Consider the following 19,287-nt stretch of genomic DNA (forward strand, 5'->3'; position numbering starts at 1 on the left):
TTTCTGTGAAAGGGATTCATTGGGAAGTGAGTCCAGGAAAACGAGGTAAGAGTGTGGAGACTTGGATCAAGAATGAAGGGTTCTAAGCAAGGACATGAGAAATGGAGTATTCCTGCCATATCAGTAAACAAGGATGTCACAGTCATTGTGATTACAGCCCTCCAAATGTGAATTTCTGAGACCTAAGGAAACCAGGAAGGAAAACAATACCTGTGATCCAGCAGGCGTTGGGCTGCAGCCACTCCTTATGGTGAGCACTGAGAGAAACCCAGGAAAATGGCCCCAGACAGCTGAGATGCGCAAGAAAGAAATTATTTCAGTGAGCCCAGACTCTTGCATCTTCCCATACACAGAAAAGCACTAAATTCCTTAACTTGGGATATCTGGTTTTCTTTAAATAACAACAATCTTTTGATGTTCTGACTACCTGCCCTTTGTTGTAAGATTTCTATATAACCTGGCTCCTCCCCTTGCCTCCTTGGAAGAATTCTCTCAGATGCTGTCTCCTGGGCTTAAGTCCTAAAAATTTCTGCTGAATAAAACATAACTCTCAACTTCTAGGTTGCAAATATATTTTTACATGGACAAACGTGTTATAAGCCAAGTGCCATCAAGATTGACCTTGACCAGCCCCTCTGGGACTCCTGGGGAGAATACACATTCAACTCAAGGATCAGGCAGTTGGAGTAATTACACACTCACACCTACCACTCAATGGGGAGGGGATACCCAGCGGAGAAAATGTCCTCACTATTCTGGCTCTGCAAATACAAGCAAAGTGAGCCCTAAAGCTGGAGGGTAGCCCCAAAGGTAGAAAGATCATTGCTGGCTGCTGGAAGTAAGATCTCACCTACAGTCTTTTATTTGTCATCTGTATATTTTGAATGCAAATCAATTAAGAATTGTATGTCTGCTTCCATGGTGGCTCAGCTGGTAAAGAATCCACCTGCAGTGTGGAAGATGTGGATTCAATCCCTGGGTTGAGAAGATCCCCTGGAGAAGAGAAAGGCTACCCACTCCAGTATTCTGGCCTGGAGAATTCCATGGACTGTATAGTCCATGGGGTCACAAAGAGTCAGACATGAGTGACGTTCACTTTCACTTTCTTTTCAGGAAAGGCAACAGCAATTTTCTATTTGAACCTGTGAGTTGTTATGAACAGTGGCTAAGAAGGTAGTGTTGAAGCTGTCAGCCCTCTATGGATACCTATGTCCGTATCTGTAGCTCAGAAAGAACTTTACCTTTAATTGTGTATTGGATGTTTTCCTATCTTCAGAAGCTGTTAATAAGTAAAATTACAAAGTCTCTGAAATGAAAGGAGCAAGGATCTGATTGGTTTATAGAGATAAACACTTACATAAATTATTTCATACAATTATCAGAAAAGAAGGCAATGGCAACCCACTCCAGTACTCTTGCCTGGAAAATCCCATGGACAGAGGAGCCTGGTAGGTTGCAGTCCATGGGGTCATGAAGAGTTGGACACTTACTGAGCGACTTCATTTTCACTTTTCACTTTCATGCGTTGGAGAAGGAAATGGCAACCCACTCCAGTGTTCTTGCCTGGAGAATCCCAGGGATGGTGGAGCCTGGTGGGCTGCCGTCTCTGGGGTCACACAGAGTCGGACACGACTGAAGTGACTTAGCAGCAGCAGCAACAAGGACCTTAAACTTATAATTCTTTAATATGCTGGCTAAAGCTAACTTAGAAACATTTTAGGAATCCATACAACTAAGGTAAATCTTTGGCAAATGAGACTAATTTAATGATTTTGACTTAATAAATGCTGCTATGTCTTCTCTAATTGATTAATGCTATGTATAATAGGGGACTTTTATTCTAAAGGGTATTTTTCTTAGACTTATTCTCTTCTACTTATCAAAGATGCTAATGTTATTCCTAGTTAATATTACAGGCTCTGAAAAATGTGAAGTTTGTGTTCAACTAAATTGAATCATTTTTCTGACAAACTCTACATTTCAACAGCAATTGTGTTTTGTAGTCTGTCAGCATGAAGATATTTTCCAAGATCTTTAAGTAATTTAAACCCTGGGACTGACAGTAAATTGCATTAACTAAAGGATAATCACTGGATGCCTGGATCATTTCTAAGCAAGATGAATGCTGAAATGATTACTAAGCACAGTTTTGCATTGATAGAACTCTGCTTCTTATTTTTATGTTCATTGGGCTATATTAATGAACATGAACATTTTTGCTACTTTTAGAGATTGTTTTAAGGGAGGTAGGTGCCCACAGAAAGTTGTTATATTGATACATGAACTCTGCTAGTTGCTAAAATGCTGATGAGTGACAAGGTTCTCAATTAACCACCCCACAGTTTTCTGGATAAAAAAGAAGTTGCTTACTTTGGTTAAAAGTTATAATGGACACAATCAGTTAAGACTATACCAGAAGCAACAGTGATAGGGAAATACAGCTGTGTACATGCTCCTATTTTTCAAGGAAAAGAGTAGCTTTGCCCTAAAGCAGCCTGTTCTCTAGTGGAGTGTCAGTTTACTCCAGAATAAGGAGGAGCTAATGAAGAATAGACTTACAAAGTGAATTTTATTTGTTTTAATTTTTAACAGCTGAATTCAGAAACTTACTGAGTCTCCCTATTTTGAATGGCTCTATAGTTGTTTGCATGGCTTTTGTAGGAACCTGGTCTCTTTCTTACTAGGATATAATTGGAAAAATTACTTATGCAACCAAGGTCTTCTCTGGAATGTCATATGAGAAAATGATCTGGGATGACCTTTTTTTTTTTTTTAACAGCCTTATTGAATATAATCTGTACCATACAATTCATTAAAGTGTACAATTAAATGACTTTTCAGATATGTGCAGTCATTACCACGATCAACTTTAGAACGTGTTCATAACCCTCTAAAGAAACTCCACACCCCTCAGCCATTACCTCCACCCAACCTCCTGATCCCTGCAGCTCTAGGCAACCACTAATCCGCTTTGTCTTTATGGATTTGCCTATTCCAGACAGCTCACGTAAATGAAATCGTACAACATGTGGTCTTTCGTGACTAATGTGTTTTCACTTGGCATAACGCTGTCCAAGTTCATCCACGTTGCAGCGTGGACCAGTATTTCATGCCCTTTTATGACTGAACAATGTTCCATTGAACTGCTAGGTCACGTTTCATTTATCCACTTAGCCGTTGATGGACATTTGGCTTGTCTCCACTTTCTAGCTACTATGAATTATGCTGCTGTGAACGTTCCCACACAAGTTTTATGTTGACAAGTTTTCATTTCTCTTGAGTATTTACCTACGAGTAGAATTGCTGGATCATATGGTAACTCCATGTTGAGCGTTTTAAGAATTCTGCCAGACTGTTTCCTAAAGCGGCTGCACTTTTCTCTAAAAATAGTCCTTTTTTGTTGCTAGATCTTTTGGATGCTGAAACTTCCAAACATTTTAAACACATTAACATTGACTGACTCTCCACGGTATCTGTAAGCAGCAGGGATGACTAAACCCGTTTAAGAGGTGGGAGATCTCAGAGAGATAAAGAAGCTTGTTAAGTGCCTCTCAGATGGCCAGAGCAAGGATTACACTTAAGCCCGTCCCCCAAAGCCCCATCCCTTCCCTCTCTATTTCATTGCCCCCCTCCCAAGAGGGGCCATGCCTCGTGGGAGGGCTCTTTCCTTCCTCTGCAGGCCTGGGAGTGCCAGCGGAACTTTCTCCATGGGGTTCAAAGGTCCCACCTTTCTTCTTGCCCTGAAGAATCCCCCTGGCCCTGTGCGGTGTGTTCTGATGAAGCCTGCTGAAGGCACAGAACCAGAATCTGATGTCCTGGAGTCTCTGGACTTTCCAGAGCTTGACGGGGACAACACCCGGAGGACAGCGGCCACTGCTGTGTCCCCGTCTGGGAAGCCTGACAGCTAGAGCACATGTCTGGAGAGAACGGTGAGGCAGACTCAGACAGGAAACTACAACTCTCAGTGAAAATTCCTTAAAAGCTGATGCTATGCAGTAAGTATTCTCCATGGCCAGATGTGCTTCTATGGCTCCGGGAGTGTCTGTCTCCTCAGCTCAGCTCTTCCATCTGCTCCACTAATGCAGGTTCCCAGAGCAAATCAAGGAGTAGATCAAGATGGCTGCTTCCATAGTAGTGATTAACTTAAAAAAACAAAAACAAAAGTTAAAGTAGATGATCCGGCTATACTTATTTACTCCGGGCCTCAGCCTGAGTTTTCTCATTTGGAGAATAGGAATGATACTTATCTCTAGGTGCAGCTATGAGGATTAAGGAGAAGGAATGGCAACCCACTCCAGTATTCTTGCCTGGAAAATCCCCGTGGACAGAGAAGCCTGGTGGGCTACAGTTCATGGGGTCACAAAGAGTCAGACATGATTGAGCAACTAACACTTTATACTTTACGAGGATTAAAATTCATACTGCACGGTGCCCGGGACATAGTACCTGAATAAACAAATACTTAGCTTCTTCTCTGCCTCTTAAGTGGCATTAGTGGTAAAGAACCTGCCTGCCAAAGCAGGGGACATAAGAGATGTGGTTTCAAACCCTGGGTCGGGAAGTTCTCCTGGAGAAGGAAATGGCAACCCATTCCAATATTCTTGCCTGGAAAATCCCATAGATAGAGGAGCCTGGTGGGCTACAATCCATGGGGTTGCAAAGAGTCAGACACGACCAAAGCAATTTAGCATGGTTTACACTGCCTCTTAGTGCCTGCAGTGTGCCAAGTGCCAGCCTAAATGCCCCCCAAGGTGGACCCTCACCACACACAGGTGACGGAGGTCCTATTATTACACAGATTCTACAGATGAGAAGACTGCATCACAGAGGTTATATCATTTACCCAAGGTTGGCTAGGAACTTGGAGCTGTATCTATGTGGCATAGGATAGATGGACAGAAGGGAGAACTCTCATAGTCTAAGAGGCAGGGCTGGGACTACAACCCTGATTGGCTTCAAGAAAGATGCTTTTAAACATTTTGCTCTAAAATGAGTCAGAGGTGAGTGAGAGAGGCTTGAAGAGGCTTCTGGAAAGAGGCCCTCCCACAGATGCTGACAAATGGACCAGATGCAGAGTCCGCTAACACAGGCACTAGTGAGCGTGAGTGAAGCCTGTGTCCCTTCTCCATCAGGTCTGTTCTCATGATAGAAGAGGCAACAAGGAGCGCCAGGGTGATGCGCTCCTTGGGGAGAGGACGAAGCTGCGGAGGACCCAGAGCTGCACCCCCAGTGAGCATCACTAACCGAGAATCAAAATGGGGCCGGGAGTGAGGGCAGCATCCAGCTGTCAGGCCGTCTGAAGTGGGCAGAGCACTCTGACGGCGAGAAGCACCCAGAGTCAGGCCCAGCAGCTTCTTCGGGGCTGTATTGCACATTCATTGGCTCCTCAGCAACAGTTACCCCAGGCGAGCTGACCAGACAAGGGTTCCCATCTTCCCTCCTCTGATTTCCCAAGTTCACCCCAACTCCATCGCTTTCTTTGCACCTAGGAAAGGCCGAGAGGCACAGAGCGCAAGGCTACTCTGGGACCTAATTATGGCATTCCAGGAGGGCAGTGGAAAGAGCATTGCTCTGAGAGTGCGGCCTCTGCTGTGAACTGACACACAGCTTTGGATACTTCGTGCCTCTCCCTGGACTGTGGTTTTTCCATTTATAAACCCAGGGGGATGGGACTATTTAAGGATGGAAACGTGGGCCATCAGTGCTGTCACCCCTTCACATACCCAGAGCAGACATAGCTAATCAATTGTCGCATTGCTTCCCACTGAGCCAGGGCTCTGCTTCAGAATCTTTCTCAACACAGGGCTCCAAGCAGCTACTTACTGATGCATCAGAATTGGCCTGCAAGGGGACACGTGGTTTCCACCCCTGGAAACCTCATTCATCTTGAGGTGCCCCTCGGCTCTAAAGACCTGTCATTCTCCTCCATACATACCAGCAGGCATTGGAGACTCTATCCCAAGGGTTCCATTGGTCTGATTTTTTTCTAACTTTTTCTGGACACCTTGTGTCTTGGCTAGGAACTTGGAGCTGTATCTGTGTGGCAGCAGATAGACGGACAGAAGGAAGAACTCCCATAGCCTCAGGGGAGATTGTTCCTGGTACCCAGAGCTCAGCTGCAGAATCTGGCTGCGGGGAGCTTGTCTCTGGCCAGCTTTCTGTTTAGTTCTTCTAGGTGTGGCTTTGTGAGTGGCAGTGACCCTAGTCACTGTGACTCCCCCATTGGGCATGGGGGTGTCAACACGAAGTGGGGTGGGAATGTGAGCTTCTCCAGGCTGGGTGGTGACCTCCAGGACCAATTATGAACCTGAAAATCTGTGCTACTTTTCTGGACCAGCCACCCAAATAGCACATAAATATTAATAAAACATCCTTTATGCTACATCATGACTTGGACATTAACAAAATGTTGTAGCTTTAAAGTTGTGCATTTGGGATTAGCAGATGTAAGCCTGTATACACAGAATGGATAGACCACAAGGTCCTACTGTAGAGCACAGAGAATGATATTCACTATCCTATGATAAACCATAGTGGAAAAGAATATTAAAAAAGAATATATATATGTGTATAGTGTGTATATATATATATATATATATAACTGAATCACTTTACTGCACAGCAGAAATTAACATAGCATTATAAATCAACTATACATGGACTATACACAGTCCATGCAATTCTCCAGGCCAGAATACTGGAGTGGATAGCCTTTTCCTTCTTCAGGGGATCTTCCCGATAACCCAGATCTCCTGCATTGCAGGTTGATTCTTTACCAGCTGAGCCACCAGGGAAGGCCATATATATATGTATGTATGTATGTATAACTGAATCATTTATTGCACAGCAGAAATTAACATAGCATTGTAAATCAACTATACTTCAGTAAAAAAAATACTGAAAAAAAAAGTTGTTCTTAATATCTTTGTTACACAAAGACTAGATAAATCTCAGGGTTTCCTGTTAAAGTCATTGAACTGCTACTGCTGCTACAGTCGTGTCCGACTCTGTGCGACCCTGTAGACGGGAGCCCACCAGGCTCCCCCATCCCTGGGATTCTCCAGGCAAGAACAGATGCAATCCCTGAAGGATCCTGATCTGAGCAGCTCCTTAAATGCCCTTTAACCAAAAACACAGGTGACATTAAAAAGAGCAGGGCTGCAGTGGCCACCTGGGCCCTGAGTGGGAGAGTAAGGATAAACAGAGGATTTTCTGCCAGAAGCAGATGTTTTGTGTTGATTTTACTCTAAAGAAAGACGTCCAGATGGAAAGCAAAACCCTTCTACAAATCTTTAAAACATGTTTCTATTCAGTCAAGTCTTACACTTACCTATAAAAGTGAAGACTTTTGAAGAGGTAATAACATACAGAATAAATCCATGTTACAACTTTTCAGTTTATGAAATCACATCTTAACTTTTAAGGGAATCTTACAAAGCAGCACACGGACTTCCCTGGTGGTCCAGTGGTTAAGACTCCGTGCCTCCATGGCAGGTAACACAGGTTCGATCCCTTGAGGGGGAACTAAGATCCTGCATGCTGTGCTGTGTGGCCAAAAACATACAACCAAAAAGCAGCGCATGCACAAGGCTAGTTCAGTTCCACACGTATTCACTGAGCACGTGCTGTGAGGAGGAAGCTGAGCCAGCCATGTGGGGCAGAGACCCAGGGTGACATCATTCTTGCCCTTGGGGAGATTCTGGGACAACAGCCAGGAGAACCAGCCATGAGACGACTCCCAGTGGAAAGGGGTGGACAGCCAGAGGCCCTGAGGGCTCAGTCCATCTGTCCCAACGTGTCCGTGCTGTGAGAGTAAGGAGGCTTCCTGTAGGAGGTGGCATTTGACAAAAGGCTTTGAGAGGAGCAGGAAGGTTTCCAGCTGTGGGGAGAGACAGGGATGCAGAGGCCCAAGGCCACCTCTTAGGAAGATCCAAGAGGGGTAATTCTGGCTGGAAAATAGGAGACAAGTCCAGCTGGAGAGAAGCCCCAGGAGCTAGGTGAAGGAATATGGTCTGGGCTTGGCTCAGCAAGGAGAAGCCGCTGAATTATTACGGAGCCAACGGGGAGCCCACCAAAGCGGATGAGTAGAGGAGCAGCTCTAATAGACCAGAGTGTCAGGATCTGGAATGTCACCTCTCCCCCAGAGATCAGGGGACATCACAGCCCCATAGACCTTCACAGTCCTCAAGCCCATGGGCTTATTCCACAGGAGCAGAGGAGAGAACGGAGAGGCTGCCCTGCCCGAGATCACACACCAAAGGGTGGTGCCAGGCCTGGAAGCCACAGCTCCAGCCTGCAAACCCGACACCTGTGGATGGGCTAAGTCTGAAGATACGCTTGCAGAGGGTTGAGAATTGCTGAACGAGGCAGATGGTGAACCACAGCCTCATGGGTGAGAGATAGACACTGGCAATGAGAGGCATCTCGGTGCCAAGTGCAGGGACCAGGCTTCCCAGCAGGATGCAGCAGGGATCTGCCAATCCACCGTCTGCCAATGCCCTTGGAATGCTAATCCTTCTGAACTGCAGGGCTCGTTGATCATTTCAAGGGTTTTCTAGTGTCACCTGTCACAACTAACGCTGCCAGGGTTTTCCTACAACAGGCTTCTTGGAGAGCTTCATGGTGAATAGCTATGTGACTATAGAAAGTTAAATTCATTCAAATTATATAACTAGAAATGCTTTCCCCAAGTTGTACGAGTCACATTCCAAGTGCTCAAAGGCCACATGTGGCTACTGGCTGCTGTGTTAGGTACCACAGAATCAGACATCTCCATCACCGCAGAAGGTTCTAGTGAACAGCAGGGGTCAGCTAACAATGCCCCAGACTGCGGTCAAACCCAGCCGCAACAAGTTTTTATTTTTGGCCTCCTTGTCGGATCTTAGTTCCCCCACCAGGGATTGAACCTGGTCCACCACAGTGAAAGCATAGTGTCCTAACCTTACTGGACCTCAGGGAAGTCTCTGCCACATGTTTTAATGAAGCTTTACTGGAACAAGGCCACACCTGCTTGATTTATGTATGGTGTATGTCTGCTTTTGTGCTAGAATAGCAGAGCTGAGTACTTGTGACAGAGACTTTATGGCCTGCAAAACCTAAAATATTTACAATCTAATCCTTTATAAGGCTGCCGATCTCTTGTGTAGATTCTCAGAAAGTGACATGAGACTCTTTTCTGGGAAGGCGCTCCCTGGCATCTCCAGGACTTACTAGTGGGTCCCAAGTGTCAGGATAACTTCACCCCAGCACAGGCGCCCCCATCCCCACCCTGGGGCAGGAGGGAGGGGACACAGAGCTGGCCGCACCTCTATGGACCTTGATCCGGGTACAAGCTGCCCCTCTAGAACAGGCGCCTTCTCCAGGGTGACCAACTGCAGAGAGAGGAGGTGGGGCATGGCATCTGGGTGGCTGCGAGTCTACCCGAGAAAACCACACGACTAGAAGGATCTCACCACTTGCTTTATTTTTCTCTTCTTCCCAGGTCAGTGAGGCAGCAACATTAATAAAAAGCGAGACGAACTGTTCTCTTGCACGGAGATTCAATAACCCTTCCCACACCAATGCTCCCTGATAACTCTAAGAGCTTTTCATCAAATGGAGTCTAATCTGGATGGCCCAGCATCCCACACACCAAAAATAACTGCCAGGGTGATGTCAGGCCAGCTTAGGAGTGCTCGCTTCCAGGAAAGGAGGACTATATTGAACAGGGAGGGCTGACGGTCAGCCTTTTTTGCTCAAGTCCCAGCAGGTCAGAGAGCCAGACTAACTGCTCTGGTTCCTTAGGGAGGCTGGTGCCTCCTTCTGTCCCTGTTTAGGGAGCCCCCAACTGCAGCAGCGGGAAGTTTTGGGGGTTCTGTGTGGGCCCCACTGCACACCACTTGACCCAATGCACGCCTGCTGCCCACATTCACTCTTGAATTATTTCAGCCTTTTTCTCCTTTTATGAGCATGATCCTTTGTTGAAAGGGGAACTAAGCTAAATCAAGAGGCAGACTGAAGCTCACTTGGTAATGTCTCTATTGTCAACAGAGTGCAGGATTCATCTGCAGCAGCTCAGAATGTCCTGGGGCCAGACAGGGTGGGTTCTTAGAATGCTTGTGAGCATCTCAGCTGGTAACATTTGGGACAGCAGAGCCCTGGGGATGCTGCCACTGTCACTGTGCAAACTGCAAATGCACCAGGAATTCTTGCTGTCACGCAGACAGGAGAAGCACCGGTTTCCTTTCCTGTACAGCCCGGAGACCCTCAACAGGCAAGCTCCTCCCTCTCTCTCTCTCAGAGTCTCAGCTTGGCTTGTTGAATTATTTCACCTCTACCAGCCTTCCTCTGCTGCTTTGCCCAAGTTATTTGGATAAATGGGAACAAAGAAACTATCCTAAGTCCCCTGCTGGGGACCGGCCTTGCAGTGCACACATACTCCCAGGCCTTCATGAATTACAGAGAAAACAACAAGGAGTGAGTCCTCTATGGAGCTACAACCAAGGCGGTTTAATTTGCAGGGGTCCAGGACACGACTCAAGAGTTGGGAGGTCACCCGCGCTGTCGTCTCTTCCGCCCCTGCAGCTTCAACCGCCTGGCTGGCAGGCTGACGGGCTGCTTTCTGAACTTCTCCATGATCTCTCTGATCCTGGCCAGGTTGGTTTTGCTGAGCGTGAAGTCGCACTGCGTGGCCCCCATGTCATAGCCAACCATGCAGTTCTTAGTGGACGAGGTGAAACCTTCTGCCTTGGCTGTGACCACATACTCTCCAGGGTTGAGGAGGCGCCAGTAATCCCCGTCGCTGGCTGTGAAAAGAAAACAGGAGAATTGAGAGCAGTCCCTTCTAACAATGATACCAACCAGCCCTGTTATTCCAAGACCAGTCTCCTGGCCAGGGAGAGACTTGGAGACAGGCAGTGTGGAATTCGAGCCCCGGCAAATGCAAATTCTTAGTACATTTTGGACGCCGAGATGTTTTCCTTTTGGGACGTTACCTTAATGGTTTTAACAGGAAGGGGACTGGGGTGTAGGCTCCCTGCAGTGTTAATACGCATGAGCAGAGATGGAGACATGATCCCTAACATTCCTTTCTCTCTGACAATACACACCATTCATTATGAACTTGAACTTCTAAACCGTATGCCCTTGCCACAGAATGCCATCTTGAAAAGCCATCTGTGCCTGGTTTCCTGGCTTCCCTTAGCATGGCTATAAATATAGAAGAGTCGTATGAGGGTGGGGCTCTTCACTTCTGAAAAAGAGAAGGAAAAGGCTACAGAGGACTTGGGCCAAATGACCTGGAAGGAGGTACCAGATGTCTGCACCTCATTCCATGGTCTTCCATGAAGAACTGGAGCTTCAGGGGCAGGTACATGTTGCAGGCAGTGTCCCCTGCCTCCTCCCCAGCTCCCCTCAGTGACACCATTGAGCAGGCATCCAACAGGGATCTGACTGGACCCGTGTCCATCCTCAGCTCGCTAGATTCTTGTTGAATAAAGCAGGGTCTAAGGCCAAGGCCACTCCTCCCCAGGGCACCCACACCTGCTGAGATCACTAGGACCCCTGACATTAAGGGGGCTTCGCAATAGAAAGTTCAGTTCAGCTCAGTTGCTCAGTCATGTCCGACTCTTTGCAACCCCATGGACTGCAGCACACCAGGGTTCCCTGTCCATCACCAACTCCCAGAGCCTGCTCAAACTCATGTCCATCGAGTTGGTGATGCCATCCAACCAACCACTTCATCCTCTGTCAGCCCCTTCTCCTCCTGCCTTCAATCTTTCCCAGCATCAGGGTATTTTCCAGTGAGTCAGTTCTTTGCATGGGGTGGCCAAAGTATTGGAGCTTCAGCTTCAGTCCTTCCAATGAATATTCAGGGCTGATTTCCTTGAGGATTGACTGGTTGGATCTCCTTGCAGTCCAAGGGGCTCTCAAGAGTCTTCTCCAACACCATAGTTCAAAAGCATCAATTCTTTGGTGCTCAGCTTTCTTTATGGCCCAACTCTCACATCCATACATGACTACTGGAAAAGCCATAGCTTTGACTGCTGCTACTGCTGCTAAGTCGCTTCGGTAGTGTCTGATGGACCAGAAAGGAAATGTCAACTCTGACGCGGCCCACAGAAGGATGAGACAGGTGCCAATCCACCAGACCGACCCAGTCAAGCTCGTGGTAAGCTGTGTGACAACCTCCATTTCTACAGGAGTAACTGGACGCCCAGGGAAGTGTCACATCTACACAAGGTCACACAGCTAGTGATCAGCTGGTCTTCCAGGGCCAGGTTTGTTCTCTCTGTTAGGACAATCTGTCCTGTCCGGTCTAAAGAGAAAAGGCCGGATTTGATCAAGTGCTATGTAGGCCTGGGCAAGGTTTACTTGTCTGAATGAGTCCAGAAGTCCTCAAATGGATGGACGAGAACTCTCTGTGTGAGTGAATATGTATCTTACACACATACACACGTAACACTCTAAAGCACCACGTTTAAACTGACATCACAAATCTCTGTTTATCTGAGACATCCCATGCAATGCGTGCAGTGAGCTCATGAAAGCACAAGATGTTGTGAAAAATGAAATACGCAGGCAATTGTTCACCACATGCTCGCAGAGTCTGCTACCTGGTAAACAGGCCTCAACATGAGAGCCCCGGGCATATAACACAGGCGGGTGGCTCCCTGTCTTTCTCAGCACCTGTATCTTTCTCCAGTGAAAATGCAAGGTTCTCAACTACATAAAATGCCACTTCATGGTTTTTCAGAGACCAAGAGCCACGTCTGGCCATCTCTGTCCAGTTAATCAGATGGCCCCGACCTCCTGGGCAGGGCAGGCATCCCCTGAGACATTCCTCCAAGCTCTCAGCTCCCAGACACACCTGCCAGGGGCGCCTCTGCTCCTCCAGACCTCATGACCGGAGTGTGAGTAGCTTCCCTGTCCTGTCCTGGCCCCATACTGAGCCCTGGGCTCCATAAGACCTGTGCTTCCTCTTTCCCACTTAACACTGGGTTTCAATAGTGCGTCCTCCAAGCATGCCAGCTGGATTGAGTGGGATGAAGACCAACAGTCATGCAAACGTGAACCCAAATGTCCTGTTCCTGCGAGAAGTTGAACACCTTACCTCTCAACTACTGTGGGTACTTTCTCCCCACAAACGCAGGGGTGGGTTAGTTAAGATCAGGAACTGGCCTCCTGCCAACGGCTGCCTACCCTGATGGAGGCCCTGGAGGTGAGACCTCTCAGTGGGAGTGTCTACCTCAAGGACACACGGGAGGGCAGTTTAAAATCCCCCAGGGAAGGGGCAGCCCAGGTTCACACCAAGGGAGGTGCTCAGGGAGCCAGAGGAGCAAAAGAAATCCACAAATAACACACACTTGTCAGCACTACTAATTCAGATTTATAAGATGGCTTTGGAATTCTTTTTCTCCCAGCAACAGCAGCAGGCTCCCTCCTCACACCCTCCTCAATCCACCTGTCTTTGGTGTGCCAGCCTTCTTATCGTGCCGCCCCGCCAGGTGTGTGCCTGCGGGGAGCATTCTGTGGGGCTGCATGGGGAGGTTGGCACCCAGCTGGCACTGCCCGGCATAGGTGGATGGAAGGGACAAGCCAGGTCCTAACGGAGGGCCATTCGTTAGCAGGTTGGGTTAGTGTCTCCCGAACAAAAGACAGTCACGTGGCATTCTGAGCTTGCTGTTGGGCCAGCACATTTGCATGCGTTCAGAAAGCATCCTTACTAACTTCACTCCCTGTGGAATTCCATTGCATACGCCTGCTTATTTTATGCAAAATCCCTCCTGGAATAAAATTTGTCAGATCACATAAGCCTCAGAGAGAAATCAAGGCAGATTCAGAGCTTACGTGACGTACGGGAGGACCCTGAAACCAACACGATGAAGAACTGTCCGTGACACATGGGATTCCTCTGTAATGAGAAGGTGCTGGGAGATTATTTGGGGGAATAAAGGGAGGGCGAGCTGAGTTTCCCATTAGCTCATCGAAACTCTCCTTGATGACAGGGGCTTGAAATTCCGAGCTCATCAGGCAGAGTTCTCTCTGCTGTCTTGTGGGGCCCCACGGGCGTTTTATCTCCCACTCTATTTAAAACTCTCCTTCTCTCACATTGCCTACAAGGCGCTAATGGTCCAAGGAACATTCCAGGCTCTTTAACGAATCACTCTTTTTTCGGAGCTCATTAATAATGTTTAAAATACAAGTCCTGGGCAGAACCAGATCAGACAGCCCATTTGATCCATAAGGATCACCCGTCCCTTACGTGTCTGGCCCATGACAAGTTTACAATCTGCATCTGTTGAATGAATGAATAAGTGAATGAATGAATGGATCAGTGTGTGCCCGTCAATGTGGGCTCAGTTCAGTTCAGTTCAGTTCAGTGGGGCTCCTATGTACCAAATGCCACGCAACCCAGTGTGTGGCCTCGTGGTCAGTAGCTATAAGATCCTGGGGGACAAGTGGTGTGATGCTCAGGAAATAACAGCTGAGTGAAGAAACAGGTTAACTACCTTGAGAGAAGGCGATTCAGGGCATCACACCGTAGACCACTGCTTCATGGCATTTCAGATGCGTGGCACCCATTGACACGATATTTGTCCCTGTATGTCAGGCATGTGAGCGGGCAGCCTGGCATCGAAGAACACCTGGGCCAGGGTGACAGTCTTTACATGTACTGAATCCCAGCCTCTCCCTGCCCAGAGCCTCTGCTTCCTCGCAGGTCAAATGGGATCACTTCGGGGAGGACAGTGTCTCCATGCATGTGATCGGCTAGTGGGGAAAAGGCCCCTTCTCTCCTTAGGGAGGAACAGCATGGACAGGGGAAGGGCCCACCATGGAGAGTCTCAGTCCCCGGTTCAGTCCCAGCTCAGCCTCTCGCTGTGCGTCTGGGAAACGCCGCATCGTGGCCAGGGTGGCTGGCTGCCTGGGCCCAGGGTAAGCTCCCAGACCCCAGGCACAGGCCAGGGCAAGTCCGTGGAAGTCTCATTTCTCCAGTTCAAGGGTGTTTGTGACTGAAGAAGTCTTTTTTTTTTTTTTTATGACAATCATTTCCTTCCTCTTGCTGATGCTGCATCCGTTCCCTACACCTGGGCAGGACCTGCCCTGGGTCCAGTGATGCCGCCCGCCCCACCCCCTACCCTCCCAATGGCCCACATCCTACTACCCAGGACCTGTGAATTGATCTTATTTGGAAAAGCGGTTTTTGCACATGTAATTCAGGCTCTTGAGATGAGATCAGCCTGGATTACACGAGTGGGTCCTAAATCCAACGATCTGTCCTCAGAAGAGACAGAGGAGGAGGAGCCAGGAGGAAACGGAAGCAGAGACTGGAGTGACGCAGCCAAGGAAGCGCAGGATTACCCAAAGCCACCCGGAGCTGGAAGAGCCAAGGGGGAACACTCCCGAGGCTCCAGGGAAGCAGAGCCCCTCCGACACCAGGATTGCAGACTCCTGGCCTCCGTAACACAGAGAGAATACATTTCTGTTTATTTAAGCCTCACCATTTGTCATGGCAACCACGGGAAGCCAATGCAGGACCCGGTGCCCTGCTCACTGCCACTGACAGCAAAGCGTCTGCCTTGCAGACTCAGCGCCCTCTAAAGTCGCCCCACCCCCTACAAAAACCTCTGCGTGTCGGTTTGATCATGCCTGTGGGCAACCGTCTCCAGCAGAACTCTTGCTGACAATCTGAGTTAGGCATCCAAGCAATTCTCTGCCACGCACATCTGTCACTGCCTCATGGCACCAACGTTGTCCATAGAAAGTTAAGGTCTCTGTTTCATATTTCCCCCTGAACACACCAAGTGCATCCCAGGTGATGGGAGTCCTGGGGCGCAAGGGAAAGCCTGGGCGTGTTTTCACCTCACTTTCTGATCAGCAGAGAAGAAGGCAGCCAGTGGGCAGGTGCCCGGTGTCTGCAGGCTGCCCTCCCGCCAGCTCGGGAACTCTGGAACCAGCAGGGACACAGCATGCAGCTGCTCACACACCTCAACCCAAGCCCCACCCACCTCCTGAACCTTCAGTGGGTCCTCCAGCCTCTTGGAGCATCTGGCTTCCACCTGAATAAGGGACAGAGAGAAGGCAGAAAGCATAGGCTGAACACCTGGCTTCCAGGGTCTCCCATGGAAAGTTGGAGGAAAGAGAGGATAAGGTAGAGCAGAGGAGGAAGTTTCTGGACCTCACCTTGTGGTTCTAACTCAAGTCAAACGCTTCAAGAATAAGGGTATTTGCTCCTAAGAAACGGTTCACAGACACTCGCAGTTACCTGTTCGGATGTCATGGTTAACGCCTTCCACGGAGATAATAGCATTTGGAATTCCTTTTCCATGCGAATCCCTCACCAGGCCTTTGATGCCCCGATGGACCTACTCGGTGAACATGAGGAAACAGAGGGGCTCACAGACCATCCGGAATAGCAAACGTACCTATAAACCTACTGCCAGCCAGGGCTACCCAGAACCCCCTCAGAGCCACATCTGGCTTGAAAGCTCCCCAACTCTGTGTAGATTTGGTGTGTAAATTTCTGTATTCCTTTCTACTGGAAAGTCTTCCACCGGAGTTAAAATGTTCCAGAGGTTGAGAAAATATTAGGATCTGAGATGGTTCATAAAAAACACATCCTGTAAAAAATGGAATTTAATTTTTACAGGCATATTTATTTTGACTTTCCTGGACTCTACAGACTTAAGAAATAGACTCTAAGAATCAAACAGGAGAGGAAAGACTCAAAGAGGCTCCTGTAAAGTATAGTTCAGTCCCCAGGGCCCTCCCGTTGATGAGCTGAGTCATGTGATGCACACCGATTGGGTTTCCCCATCTGAAGATCCAAGGTGACATACCATCACTTTCAATGACACTCTTTACACGCACTGCTAAGCCTGGGCATTTTATTCATAGGAGGTTCTTTGGCTAAACTGGGATCATCATGTTAGAATGACTAGGGTCTTCTTTGTCTGCGTACATAAAATGAAAAAAGAGCCTTCCCCCACAGAATTCCAGAGTGGGGATGGAAAGTGTGCTCATGGCTTCCTAAGAAGGGAGAACAGGTTCACAGCCTTCTCTACCATGAATGTGTACTGTGGGCTGCACTGACCCTCCCAGGACTCATGGATCAGATGTGGATGCTATTGCTATAAACTGGTGCCAACCTCTACCACCCATGTGGAGGTGCAGGTATCAGGAAGCTGGCAGCCCAAGCCCTTGGCTAAGATGATGCCTCTGACTCATCTACAGCCACCCATGGAGGAAGGGCAACCTCCCAATACAGCCTCAGCATCTTACTTCCTAATGAATGGGAGTCATGGTAGAATCATCTGAAGTTCAACATTCATTTTTATCTCTCTGGTTTCTGTGAGTCTATTCCTTACTGGGGAATGGATGCTACTTGGCTAGTTTTAGTACCAAACGAAAGCCAGTTTGCCCAATACTATGAGACAGGTGTGTCACTGAGAACAGAAGAAAAGAAAGGTGTGGGAAGGTCCTAGCATACACGGCAAGGCTTCCTCACTGGCCACAAGCAGATGCTCACCAGCTCCAAGCAGAACCTAGCTGGTATGATTTAGAACTGTTCCCAGGTGGCACCCGGCTACCTGCAGCAGTTAGTCCTCAGCCTCTGAGCTGATGTTATGGGTTGAACTGTGTCCCCCACAAATCCATATGTTGAAGTCCCCACCCCTCCAGTACCTTAGAAGGTGACTGCTTTTGGAGATAGCATCTTTAAAGAACTGATGACACCAGAAGAGTGGGCTTTATCGTCTGACTGATGTCTTTAAAAGAGGAGGAAACCTGGACACATAGGGACGCCAGGAGTGTATGCACACAGAGTAAAGAGCATGTGAGGACAGTGAGAAGGTGGCCATCCACAAGCCAAGAAGAGAGGCTTTGGAATGAAACCTGCCTGCTGACACACTCATTTTGGACTTCCAGCCTTCTCCTGTTTCCCAGCCTGCGTGTTTTGTTATGTTAGACCTAGTTGATGAAGACAGGAAGCCTGGGCATGCTGGCTGGACACAAATCCCCCCTCCCAACAGAGCAGCGATCTGGAGTCTCACTCACCAAGAACCAGTGGGAGCGACTGACATTGACACAGAGCTCAGAGACAACAGCTCCTTCCGACACTGTAGTCACCAGCCCAGGATGATGGTATTAATTTTGATCTCAGGCTTTCGGCCATCTCGAGGGCTTTGCTCCCTAGCAAGCCCCCATCCCTGCCGAGTGCCCGCATCATACCTGCTCCATGAACACAATCAAGGATTCCCGATTGTTCTCCCACTCCTCAGGCAGCTCGCTCTCATGTGGGTATTTATCACAGCCCACGTAGATGGACAGCTCGAAGCAGTTTGTGTGAAGGTAGCTGAAATCGTTGAGACCTGCCAAGCCAACCAAGTAACATTTTAGCTTCACGGTGCTCAGAGGGGCACGAGAGACAGCAAGAACACACGACTCCGAGGAGTTCATCTGAACAAGGAGGCATCCAGTATCTACTCTACACAAAACATTAATTAGAGCAACTGCAGGGGAACAGAAAGGGGGGTGGGGCGGCTGTTGAGAGAGAGAGACAAGATGCAGCTGGAACATCTTTATGGGGAAGACAGGCATGTGCAGAACATCTCTGAGAAAAGGGGGACTGAAAGAAGTGTCTTCTAGATAAAATCACTTTCGTTTTATTGAACTCAGTTTAAACTATTTTTAGGATAGCGGTATCACTTCTTTTTCTTGTGTAACTTTGTTGTGATCATTTTATTTCTTTATTTTTTGGCTGTGCTGGGTCTTTGTTGCTGTGCAGGCTTTTCTCTAGTTGCAGTGAGCAGGGGCTACTCTCCAGGTGTGATGCGTGGGCTTCTCACTGCAGTGGCTTCTCTTGTTGCCGAGCACGGGCTCCAGGGCCCAAGGGCTTCAGCAGTTGTGGCTCCCAGACTCCAGAGCACAGGCTCTATAGCTGCGGCCCATGGGCTTAGCTGCTCTATGGCAAGTGGATATTCCTGGATCAGGGATCAAACTTGTGTCTCCTAGATTGGCAGAGGGATTCTTTACCACTGAGCCATCAGAGAGGCCCCACTTTCTTCATTTGTTAAATTCTTGTCTCTTTTTCTTTTGTTCTTGTGGCTTTTTACTTTGCCATTTTTTAAGGTCTCATTAATAATGCGCATTTTTAGTGTTTAAATTTAGCTCAGTCGTTATGCTGCTCTCACCAACAGCTCTGTAACTGTGGAATGACACGTGTAGTTGTCCATTCTAACATAAACACAGCTATCCATCTCACCCTTTATTGAGTTCCTACATAAGCCAGAACCCGTCTTTAGCGCTCTA

The 19,287-nt window shown here is 48.1% G+C and overlaps 1 protein-coding gene across 6 annotated transcripts in view; it reads right to left on the bottom strand.

The window, feature by feature from the left end:
* Positions 1-9,441: 9,441 nt before the first annotated feature.
* CPXM2 (carboxypeptidase X, M14 family member 2) overlaps positions 9,442-19,287 on the bottom strand; it is a 136,117-nt gene continuing 126,271 nt past the window's right edge. For 3 of the 6 annotated variants that reach the window (XM_086377082.1, XM_086377080.1, XM_086377085.1), the window contains 4 exons: positions 18,208-18,347; positions 16,244-16,343; positions 15,987-16,037; positions 9,442-10,784 (listed from right to left, as the gene is read on the bottom strand). In XM_086377082.1, the coding sequence (XP_086233208.1) occupies positions 10,531-10,784; positions 15,987-16,037; positions 16,244-16,343; positions 18,208-18,347 (545 nt within the window). In that variant the 3' untranslated portion in view covers positions 9,442-10,530. Of the gene's footprint in view, positions 10,785-11,087; positions 11,231-15,986; positions 16,038-16,243; positions 16,344-18,207; positions 18,348-19,287 lie in introns of all 6 variants that reach the window. The other 3 variants (XM_086377083.1, XM_086377081.1, XM_086377084.1) reach the window with 2 other exon arrangements.

This window comes from Bos grunniens, chromosome 26 (genome assembly GCF_055505025.1).
Source record: "Bos grunniens cultivar Pamir isolate PY7600 chromosome 26, Bosgru_T2T1.0, whole genome shotgun sequence".
Taxonomy (NCBI): Eukaryota; Metazoa; Chordata; class Mammalia; order Artiodactyla; family Bovidae; genus Bos; species Bos grunniens.